At 46.1% G+C, this 10773-nt stretch overlaps 1 protein-coding gene across 1 annotated transcript in view; it reads left to right on the forward strand.

The window, feature by feature from the left end:
• LOC120041612 (sorting nexin-9-like) overlaps positions 1-10773 on the forward strand; it is a 31823-nt gene that overhangs the window by 17479 nt on the left and 3571 nt on the right. The window contains exons 10-17 of the mRNA XM_038986482.1: positions 968-1098; positions 1344-1447; positions 1575-1678; positions 2581-2658; positions 2917-2993; positions 3279-3368; positions 3642-3756; positions 3840-3931. Coding sequence (XP_038842410.1) covers positions 968-1098; positions 1344-1447; positions 1575-1678; positions 2581-2658; positions 2917-2993; positions 3279-3368; positions 3642-3756; positions 3840-3931 — 791 coding nt within the window. The remainder of the gene's footprint in view (positions 1-967; positions 1099-1343; positions 1448-1574; positions 1679-2580; positions 2659-2916; positions 2994-3278; positions 3369-3641; positions 3757-3839; positions 3932-10773) is intronic.

Raw genomic sequence — 10773 nt, forward strand, 5'->3', positions numbered from 1 at the left:
TAGCATAAGTATAATACAGGAAGTCACAATTTTATAGTCCCGAAAGCTGAGGAACATACGCACATTCAGGCACGTTTAGAAGGTTCCGGAGTAAGAAGCAAACTCGTGGAAAACAGAAAGGAAAATGCCACGCTGTTTAGCAATGAACCATAATCCCAACTCATGATATTCCTACCCTGCATCAATCTGCAGGTAGCTAACACACCAGGTTCAATGTTAACTAGCTAACATTAGGCTATAACTAGCGAAGCAAATGGCTCTGAGATACGAATAATATTACTACACAGATCATACATGTAATGTTAGCTAGCCAGCCAGCTAACGTTAGCTGACAGTACACTTTAACATGAAATGAATACGACTTTCTGACAAAATTTTGAAACATGTCATATCTGAAAATGTAACAAGCTAGACTCTCTTACCCATATACATGGATGGATGCTTCTCCCTCTCTCACGGATGCCTTGGATGCCCTTAGTTTGAAGATGTAATCCGGAGACAGGTGTTTTCTCCTTAGCTATCAGACTCTAATTCCACTGATTTCAAAACTCGGTCCTCCAGAAAGTGGAGAGCAACACTTACGCAGTTATACTACGAGATATATATATGTTTTAAAGATGCGTTAGATAGGATTACCTAGACATACTGACCAGCTCAAATAGATAGAAGTGTGCTGTATGGCAGACCAATCGGAACTCATCTCTCTGCATGTCCAGCCCACTCATTATCTCAACCAATCATGGCTAGCGGAAAGGTTGCTGGATTTTTCTGTGGCTGAACCAACTAGGCTCCTAATTTAACATTTTTATTCGTATTTACAGATGGCATACAAGTTATTAAGTGAGAACAGTGTGCGTGGGTAGGAGCGTGACCAAGCACCAATTAGTTCAACCAGGTCATCTGCAGAAGAGTGGTCGTCAAATCCAATGTTATTGTTATTGTGATATCCATTCCTCCATCTTGTCAGGTCGTTTTGAGGAGGAGTTTATCAAGATGAGGATGGAGAGACTTCAGGGCTGGATGTGTCGTATGTGTCGACATCCTGTCGTCTCCAACAGTGACGTCTTTCAACTCTTCCTCACGTACAGAGACGAGAAGGTACACACACACGCACGCACGCACACACGCGCGCGCGCACACACACACACACACATGCGCGCGCACACACACATGCACACACACACACATATACACACACACACACATATTCACACATATACACACACACACATATACACACATATACACACACATATATACACACACACATATACACACACACACACACATATACACACACACACTCGTGCAGTCCCTCACTCTCTCTGTCTGTGTGTGGTCAGGAGTGGAAGACCGGGAAGAGGAGAGCAGAGAAGGATGAGTGTGTTGGACCAATGGTCTTCTCCACCATCGACCCTGAAGCTCCTGAGTTAGACATCATAGAAGTGTACGTATGGTAGATAGATACACACACACACACACACACACACACACACACATACACACACACACAGATTTCAGATGCGTATTTGACATTGGTTCTTATCTGGCTGTGTGTGTGTGTGTGTGTGTAGCGAGCAGAAGTGTGAGTTGTTCAGTAGGTTCACTAAGGAGATGGATGATGGAGTTAAAGACCTGCTGAACGTTGGGAACATACACTGGAAACGCTGCACAGGCCGTGAGGAACACACACACACACACACACACACATACACTGGAAACGCTGCACAGGTAGTGAGGAACACACACACACACACACACACAAGGGACTCCCTTCCACCTACGCTCCTCTCTGAAAACTCCCTAGCTACATGTCCACACCCAGTCTCAACCCTAACCCTACTTTGTTAAAACTACAACTCCCTACTAGCCATACTTTGTTAAAACTACAACTCCCTACTAGCCATACTTTGTTAAAACTACAACTCCCTCCTAGCCATACTTTGTTAAAACTACAACTCCCTCCTAGCCATACTTTGTTAAAACTACAACTCCCTACTAGCCATACTTTGTTAAAACTACAACTCCCTCCTAGCCATACTTTGTTAAAACTACAACTCCCTCCTAGCCATACTTTGTTAAAACTACAACTCCCTCCTAGCCATACTTTGTTAAAACTACAACTCCCTCCTAGCCACCCTCCTAGCCATACTTTGTTAAAACTACAACTCCCTCCTAGCCATACTTTGTTAAAACTACAACTCCCTCCTAGCCATACTTTGTTAAAACTACAACTCCCTCCTAGCCATACTTTGTTAAAACTACAACTCCCTGCTAGCCATACTTTGTTAAAACTACAACTCTCTCCTAGCCATACTTTGTTAAAACTACAACTCCCTCCTAGCCATACTTTGTTAAAACTACAACTCCCTCCTAGCCATACTTTGTTAAAACTACAACTCCCTCCTAGCCATACTTTGTTAAAACTACAACTCCCTCCTAGCCATACTTTGTTAAAACTACAACTCCCTCCTAGCCATACTTTGTTAAAACTACAACTCCCTCCTAGCCATACTTTGTTAAAACTAAAACTCCCTCCAAGTCGTACTGCATTGAACCAGGTGTGTGTGATGTGTTCAGCTCTGCGTAAGGAGTACCAGAAGATTGGAAAAGCCTTTCAGAATCTGTCATCTGTCTTCAACACCAGTGGCTATACAGGTACTGACTGACTCCTATGAGGACTTACGCTCTGTGGTGCTGGCTACTGTCATAGTACTGTCACTAAACTATACACTATGATCAATTGGGTCTCTGTCGCGTGTGTGTGTGTGTGTGTGTGTGTGTGTGTGTGTGTGTGTGTGTGTGTGTGTGTGTGTGTGTGTGTGTGTGTGTGTGTGTGTGTGTGTGTGTGTGTGTGTGTGTGTGTGTGTGTGTGTGTGTGTGTGTGTGTGTGTGTGTGTGTGTGTGGTGGTGTAGGAGAGGCCACACTCACAGATGCTCTCACAGCTGCAGGGAAAACATACGAGGAGATCTCACAGATCGTAGCTGAGCAGGTAACACACACACACATAGATAACCTATGTTCTTCCTGTCCTTGAGGCGTTTCCTGTTCGTCTCTCTCCCTCCTTCCTTCCTTTTCAATACATTCTCTCTCTCTCCATCCAGCCCCCTCTTTCTCTCTCTCATTCTCTCCCTGTCTCCCACTCTCTCTCTCTCTCTCTCTACTATCCATCCCCCTTCTCTCTCTCTCTACCTCTGCCTCTCTCTCTCATTGTCTCTGAAGGTCGAACTACAGACCCTGAGTGAAAATAAACTGTTGTGATGTATATTTTTTCCAGCCGAGAAAAGACCTTCATTTCCTGATGGAAACCAACAACGAATACAAAGGGCTGCTAGGCTGCTTGCCTGATACTATCGGAGTACACAAGGTACACAACAGATACTACTCTACTACTGTCAAGTATGATTAAGTATTGTAGCCTGATACACGTCAGATCACAACTAAGTTGAAGTAGTTTTTTGAGCTGTGCTTGATTTAGCTGGTCCGTAACAGTAAAACCAATGGAATAGTCCTAAAAGTACACACTCCGCTCTCCAGGAGAGCTGGTTAAGCTAAATCAAGTGTGTGTGTGTGTCTGTGTCTGTGTCTGTCTGTCTGTCTGTCTGTCTGTGTGTCTGTCTGTGTGTCTGTGTGTGTGTAGGCGGCTATAGAGAAGGTGAGGGAAGGGGATAAGATGGTGGCAGCAGGGAAGATCACCACACAGGATAAAGTGACCATGGCCAAACGAACCAGCATCATGTGCTACTCACTACAAGGTAACACACGTGCACACACACACACACACACATGTTCACCTGTGTAACACAATCTCTTACCTGCCATCTGTGTTTCCATACAGCTGAGATGAACCACTTCCATAGCAACCGTATCTATGACTACAACAGAGTCATGCAGCTCTACCTGGAAGAACAGATCAGGTTCTATGAAACGGTAAGGGGGGTAAGAGAGAGAGGGTTCTATGAAACGGTAAGGGGGGTAAGAGAGAGAGAGTTCTATGAAACGGTAAGGGGGGTAAGAGAGAGAGTTCTATGAAACGGTAAGGGGGGTAAGAGATAGAGGGTTCTATGAAACGGTAAGGGGGTAAGAGAGAGAGGGTTCTATGAAACGGTAAGGGGGTAAGAGAGAGGAAGAGTTCTATGAAACGAGGGGGGTAAGAGAGAGGAGTTCTATGAAACGTTAAGGGGGGTAAGAGAGAGAGGGTTCTATGAAACGGTAAGGGGGTAAGAGAGAGGGAGAGTTCTATGAAACGTAAGGGGGGTAAGAGAAGAGGTTCTATGAAACGGTAGGGGGGTAAGAGAGAGGGTTCTATGAAACGGTAAGGGGGGTAAGAGAGAGGGTTCTATGAAACGGTAAGGGGGGTAAGAGAGAGGGTTCTATGAAACGGTAAGGGGGTAAGAGAGAGAGGGTTCTATGAAACGGTAAGGGGGTAAGAGAGAGGAAGAGTTCTATGAAACGGTAAGGGGGGTAAGAGAGAGAGAGTTCTATGAAACGGTAAGGGGGGGTAAGAGAGAGGGTTCTATGAAACGGTAAGGGGGGGTAAGAGAGAGAGGGTTCTATGAAACAGTAAGGGGGTAAGAGAGAGAGAGAGTTCTATGAAACGGTAAGGGGGTAAGAGAGAGAGGGTTCTATGAAACGGTAAGGGGGTAAGAGAGAGGGAGAGTTCTATGAAACGGTAAGGGGGGTAAGAGAGAGAGGGTTCTATGAAACGGTAAGGGGGGTAAGAGAGAGAGGGTTCTATGAAACGGTAAGGGGGTAAGAGAGAGAGAGTTCTATGAAACGGTAAGGGGGGGGTAAGAGAGAGAGGGTTCTATGAAACGGTAAGGGGGGAAGAGAGAGAGAGTTCTATGAAACGGTAAGGGGGGTAAGAGAGAGAGGATTCTATGAAATGGTAAGGGGGTAAGAGAGAGGGAGAGTTCTATGAAACGGTAAGGGGGTAAGAGAGAGAGGGTTCTATGAAACGGTAAGGGGGGGTAAGAGAGAGAGAGTTCTATGAAACGGTAAGGGGGGGTAAGAGAGAGAGAGTTCTATGAAACGGTAAGGGGGGGGTAAGAGAGAGTTCTATGAAACGGTAAGGGGGGTAAGAGAGAGAGAGGGTTCTATGAAACGGTAAGGGGGGGTAAGAGATAGAGAGTTCTATGAAACGGTAAGGGGGGTAAGAGAGAGAGAGAGAGTTCTATGAAACGGTAAGGGGGGTAAGAGAGAGAGAGTTCTATGAAACGGTAAAGGGGGTAAGAGAGGGAGGGTACTATGAAACGTAAGGGGGTAAGAGAGAGAGAGTTCTATGAAACGGTAAGGGGGGTAAGAGAGAGAGTTCTATGAAACGTTAAGGGGGGTAGAGAGAGAGAGAGTTCTATGAAACGTTAAGGGGGGTAAGAGAGAAGTTCTATGAAACGGTAAGGGGGGTAAGAGAGAGTTCTATGAAACGTTAAGGGGGGTAAGAGAGAGAGAGAGTTCTATGAAACGGTAAGGGGGGTAAGAGAGAGAGAGAGTTCTATGAAACGGTAAGGGGGGTAAGAGAGAGAGAGAGTTCTATGAAAAGGTAAGGGGGGTAAGAGAGAGAGAGTTCTATGAAACGGTAAGGGGGGTAAGAGAGAGAGAGTTCTATGAAACGGTAAGGGGGTAAGAGAGAGAGAGTTCTATGAAACGGTAAGAGAGAGAGGGTTCTATGAAACGGTAAGGGGGTCAGAGAGAGGGAGAGTTCTATGAAACGGTAAGGGGGGTAAGAGAGAGAGTTCTATGAAACGGTAAGGGGGTAAGAGAGAGAGAGTTCTATGAAACGGTAAGAGGAGAGGTTCTATGAAACGGTAAGGGGGTAAGAGAGAGGAGAGTTCTATGAACGGTAAGGGGGGTAAGAGAGAGAGTTCTATGAAACGGTAAGGGGGGTAAGAGAGAGAGGGTTCTATGAAACGGTAAGGGGGGTAAGAGAGAGAGAGTTCTATGAAACAGTAAAGGGGGTAAGAGAGAGAGGGTACTAGGAACGGTAGGGGGGTAAAGAGAGAGAGTTCTATGAAACGGTAGGGGGGTAAGAGAGAGATTTCTATGAAACGTTAAGGGGGGTAGAGAGAGAGAGAGAGTTCTATGAAACGGTAAGGGGGTTAAGAGAGAGAGAGAGTTCTATGAAACGGTAAGGGGGTAAGAGAGAGAGAGTTCATGAAACGGTAAAGGGGGTAAGAGAGGAGGGTACTATGAAACGGTAAGGGGGGTAAGAGAGAGGGTTCTATGAAACGGTAAGGGGGGTAAGAGAGAGGGTTCTATGAAACGGTAAGGGGGGTAAGAGAGAGGTTTCTATGAAACGGTAAGGGGGTAAGAGAGAGAGGGTTCTATGAAACGGTAAGGGTAAGAGAGAGGAAGAGTTCTAAAACGGTAAGGGGGGTAAGAGAGAGAGTTCTATGAAACGGTAAGGGGGGGTAAGAGAGAGAGGGTTCTATGAAACGGTAAGGGGGGGTAAGAGAGAGAGGGTTCTATGAAACAGTAAGGGGGTAAGAGAGAGAGAGAGTTCTATGAAACGGTAAGGGGGTAAGAGAGAGGAAGAGTTCTATGAAACGGTAAGGGGGGTAAGAGAGAGAGAGTTCTATGAAACGGTAAGGGGGGAAGAAGAGAGTTCTATGAAACGGTAAGGGGGTAAGAGAGAGAGAGTTCTATGAAACGGTAAGAGAGAGAGGGTTCTATGAAACGGTAAGGGGGTAAGAGAGAGGGAGAGTTCTATGAAACGGTAAGGGGGGTAAGAGAGAGAGTTCTATGAAACGTGAGGGGGGGTAAGAAAGAGAAGTTCTATGAAACGGTAAGGGGGGTAAAGAGAGGAAGTTCTATGAAACGGTAAGGGGGGTAAAGAGAGAGAGTTCTATGAAACGGTAAGGGGGGTAAGAGAGAGAGAGTTCTATGAAACGGTAAGGGGGGTAAGAGAGAGAGTTCTATGAAACGTTAAGGGGGGTAAGAGAGAGAGAGAGTTCTATGAAACGGTAAGGGGGGTAAGAGAGAGAGAGAGTTCTATGAAAGTAAGGGGGTAAGAGAGGAAAGTTCTATGAAACGGTAAGGGGGGTAAGAGAGAGAGAGTTCTATGAAACGGTAAAGGGGGTAAGAGAGGGAGGGTACTATGAAACGGTAAGGGGGGTAAGAGAGAGAGAGTTCTATGAAACGGTAAGGGGGGTAAGAGAGAGAGTTCTATGAAACGTTAAGGGGGGTAAGAGAGAGAGAGTTCTATGAAACGTTAAGGGGGGTAAGAGAGAGATTCTATGAAACGGTAAGGGGGGTAAGGAGGAGAGAGAGTTCTATGAAACGGTAAGGGGGGTAAGAGAGAGAGGGTTCTATGAAACGGAGGGGGTAAGAGAGAGGGAGAGTTCTATGAAACGGTAAGGGGGGTAAGAGAGAGAGGGTTCTATGAAACGGTAAGGGGGGTAAGAGAGAGGGTTCTATGAAACGGTAAGGGGGGTAAGAGAGAGGGTTCTATGAAACGGTAAGGGGGTAAGAGAGAGGGTTCTATGAAACGGTAAGGGGGGTAAGAGAGAGGGTTCTATGAAACGGTAAGGGGGTAAGAGAGAGAGGGTTCTATGAAACGGTAAGGGTAAGAGAGGGAAGAGTTCTATGAAACGGTAAGGGGGGTAAGAGAGAGAGAGTTCTATGAAACGGTAAGGGGGGGTAAGAGAGAGAGGGTTCTATGAAACGGTAAGGGGGGGTAAGAGAGAGGTTCTATGAAACAGTAAGGGGGTAAGAGAGAGAGGAGTTCTATGAAACGGTAAGGGGGTAAGAGAGAGAGGTTCTATGAAACGGTAAGGGGGTAAAGAGAGGGAGGTTCTATGAAACGGTAAGGGGGTAAGAGAGAGAGGGTTCTATGAAACGGTAAGGGGGTAAGAGAGAGAGGGTTCTATGAAACGGTAAGGGGGTAAGAGAGAGAGGGTTCTATGAAACGGTAGGGGGGTAAGAGAGAGAGAGAGTTCTATGAAACGGTAAGGGGGGTAAGAGAGAGAGGGTTCTATGAAATGGTAAGGGGGTAAGAGAGAGGGAGAGTTCTATGAAACGGTAAGGGGGGTAAGAGAGAGAGGGTTCTATGAAACGGTAAGGGGGGGTAAGAGAGAGAGAGTTCTATGAAACGGTAAGGGGGGAAGAGAGAGAGAGTTATGAAACGGTAAGGGGGGTAAGAGAGTTCTATGAAACGGTAAGGGGGTAAAGAGAGAGAGGGTTCTATGAAACGGTAAGGGGGGTAAGAGATAGAGAGTTCTATGAAACGGTAAGGGGGGTAAGAGAGAGAGAGAGAGTTCTATGAAACGGTAAGGGGGGTAAGAGAGAGAGAGTTCTATGAAACGGTAAAGGGGGTAAGAGAGGGAGGGTACTATGAAACGGTAAGGGGGGTAAGAGAGAGAGAGTTCTATGAAACGGTAAGGGGGGTAAGAGAGAGAGTTTCTATGAAACGTTAGGGGGGTAGAGAGAGAGAGTTCTATGAAACGTTAAGGGGTAAGAGAGAGAGAGAGTTCTATGAAACGTTAAGGGGGGTAAGAGAGAGAGTTCTATGAAACGGTAAGGGGGGTAAGAGAGAGAGAGTTCTATGAAACGGTAAGGGGGGTAAGAGAGAGAGAGTTCTATGAAACGGTAAGGGGGTAAGAGAGAGAGTTCTATGAAACGGTAAGGGGGGTAAGAGAGAGAGAGAGTTCTATGAACGGTAAGGGGGGTAAGAGAGAGAGAGAGTTCTATGAAAGGTAAGGGGGTAGAGAGAGAGAGTTCTATGAAAAGGTAAGGGGGGTAAGAGAAGAGAGTTCTATGAAACGGTAAGGGGGTAAGAGAGAGAGAGTTCTATAAACGGTAAGGGGGTAAGAGAGAGAGAGTTCTATGAACACGTAAGGGGGTAAGAGAGAGAGAGAGTTCTATGAAACGGTAAGGGGGTAGAAGAGAGAGAGTTCTATGAAAAGGTAAGGGGGGTAAGAGAGAGAGAGTTCTATGAAACGGTAAGGGGTAAGAGAGAGAGAGTTCTATGAAACGGTAAGAGAGAGAGGGTTCTATGAAACGTAAGGGGGTAAGAGAGAGGGAGAGTTCTATGAAACGGTAAGGGGGTAAGAGGGAGGTTCTATGAAACGTAAGGGGTAAGAGAGAGAGAGTTCTATGAAACGGTAAGAGAGAGAGGGTTCTATGAAACGGTAAGGGGGTAAGAGAGAGGGAGAGTTCTATGAAACGGTAAGGGGGGTAAGAGAGAGAGTTCTATGAAACGGTAAGGGGGGGTAAGAGAGAGAGGGTTCTATGAAACGGTAAGGGGGGTAAGAGAGAGAGAGTTCTATGAAACGGTAAGGGGGTAAGAGAGAGAGGGTACTATGAAACGGTAAGGGGGGTAAGAGAGAGAGAGTTCTATGAAACGGTAAGGGGGGTAAGAGAGAGAGTTCTATGAAACGTTAAGGGGTAAGAGAGAGAGTTCTATGAAACGTTTAAGGGGGGTAAGAGAGAAGAAGGTTCTATGAAACGGTAAGGGGGGTAAGAGAGAGAGAGAGTTCTATGAAAAGGTAAGGGGGGTAAGAGAGAGAGAGTTCATGAAACGGTAAGGGGGTAAGAGAGAGAGATTCTATGAAACGGTAAGGGGGTAAGAGAGAGAGAGTTCTATGAAACGGTAAGAGAGAGAGGGTTCTATGAAACGGTAAGGGGGTAAGAGAGAGGGAAGTTCTATGAACGGTAGGGGTAAGAGGAGAGTTCTATGAAACGGTAAGGGGGGTAAGAGAGAGAGGTTCTATGAAACGGTAAGGGGGTAAGAGAGAGGGAGAGTTCTATGAAAAGGTAAGGGGGTAAGAGAGAGGGAGAGTTCTATGAAACGGTAAGGGGGGTAAGAGAGGTTCTATGAAACGGTAAGGGGGTAAGAGAGAGAGGTTCTATGAAAGGTAAGGGGGTAAGAGAGAGGGAGAGTTCTATGAAACGGTAAGGAGGGCAAGAGAGAGAGTTTCTATGAAACGGTAAGGGGGGGTAAGAGAGAGGGTTCTATGAAACGGTAAGGGGTAAGAGAGAGGGAGAGTTCTATGAAACGGTAAGGAGGGCAAGAGAGAGAGAGTTCTATGAAACGGTAAGGGGGGGTAAGAGAGAGGGTTCTATGAAACGGTAAGGGGTAAGAGAGAGGGAGAGTTCTATGAAACGGTAAGGGGGGTAAGAGAGAGAGAGAGATTCTATGAAACGGTAAGGGGGGTAGAGAGAGAGAGTTCTATGAAACGGTAAAGGGGGTAAGAGAGGGAGGGTACTATGAAACGGTAAGGGGGGTAAGAGAGAGAGAGTTCTATGAAACGTTAAGGGGTAGAGAGAGGAGAGTTCTATGAAACGTTAAGGGGGTAAGAGAGAGAGTTCTATGAACCGGTAAGGGGGTAAGAGAGTGAGAGAGTTCTATGAAGGTAAGGGGGGTAAGAGAGAGAGAGTTCTATGAAAAGTAAGGGGGGTAAGAAGAGAGAGTTCTATGAAACGGTAAGGGGGGTAAGAGAGAGAGAGTTCTATGAACGGTAAGGGGGGTAAGAGAGAGAGAGATTTCATGAAACGGTAAGGGGGTAGAGAGAGAGAGAGTTCTATGAAACGGTAAGGGGGTAAGAGAGAGAGAGTTCTATGAAAAGGTAGGGGGGTAAGAGAGAGAGAGGTTCTATAACGGTAAGGGGGTAAGAGAGAGAGAGTTCTATGAAACGGTAAGAGAGAGAGGGTTCTATGAAACGGTAAGGGGTAAGAGAGAGGGAGAGTTCTATGAAACGGTATGAAACGGTAAGGGGTAAGAGAGAGGGAGAGTTCTTGAACGTAATTGGTAAGAGAGAGGGTTCTATGAAACGGTA

The sequence above is a fragment of the Salvelinus namaycush genome, unplaced genomic scaffold (genome assembly GCF_016432855.1).
Source record: "Salvelinus namaycush isolate Seneca unplaced genomic scaffold, SaNama_1.0 Scaffold487, whole genome shotgun sequence".
Lineage (NCBI taxonomy): Eukaryota > Metazoa > Chordata > Actinopteri > Salmoniformes > Salmonidae > Salvelinus > Salvelinus namaycush.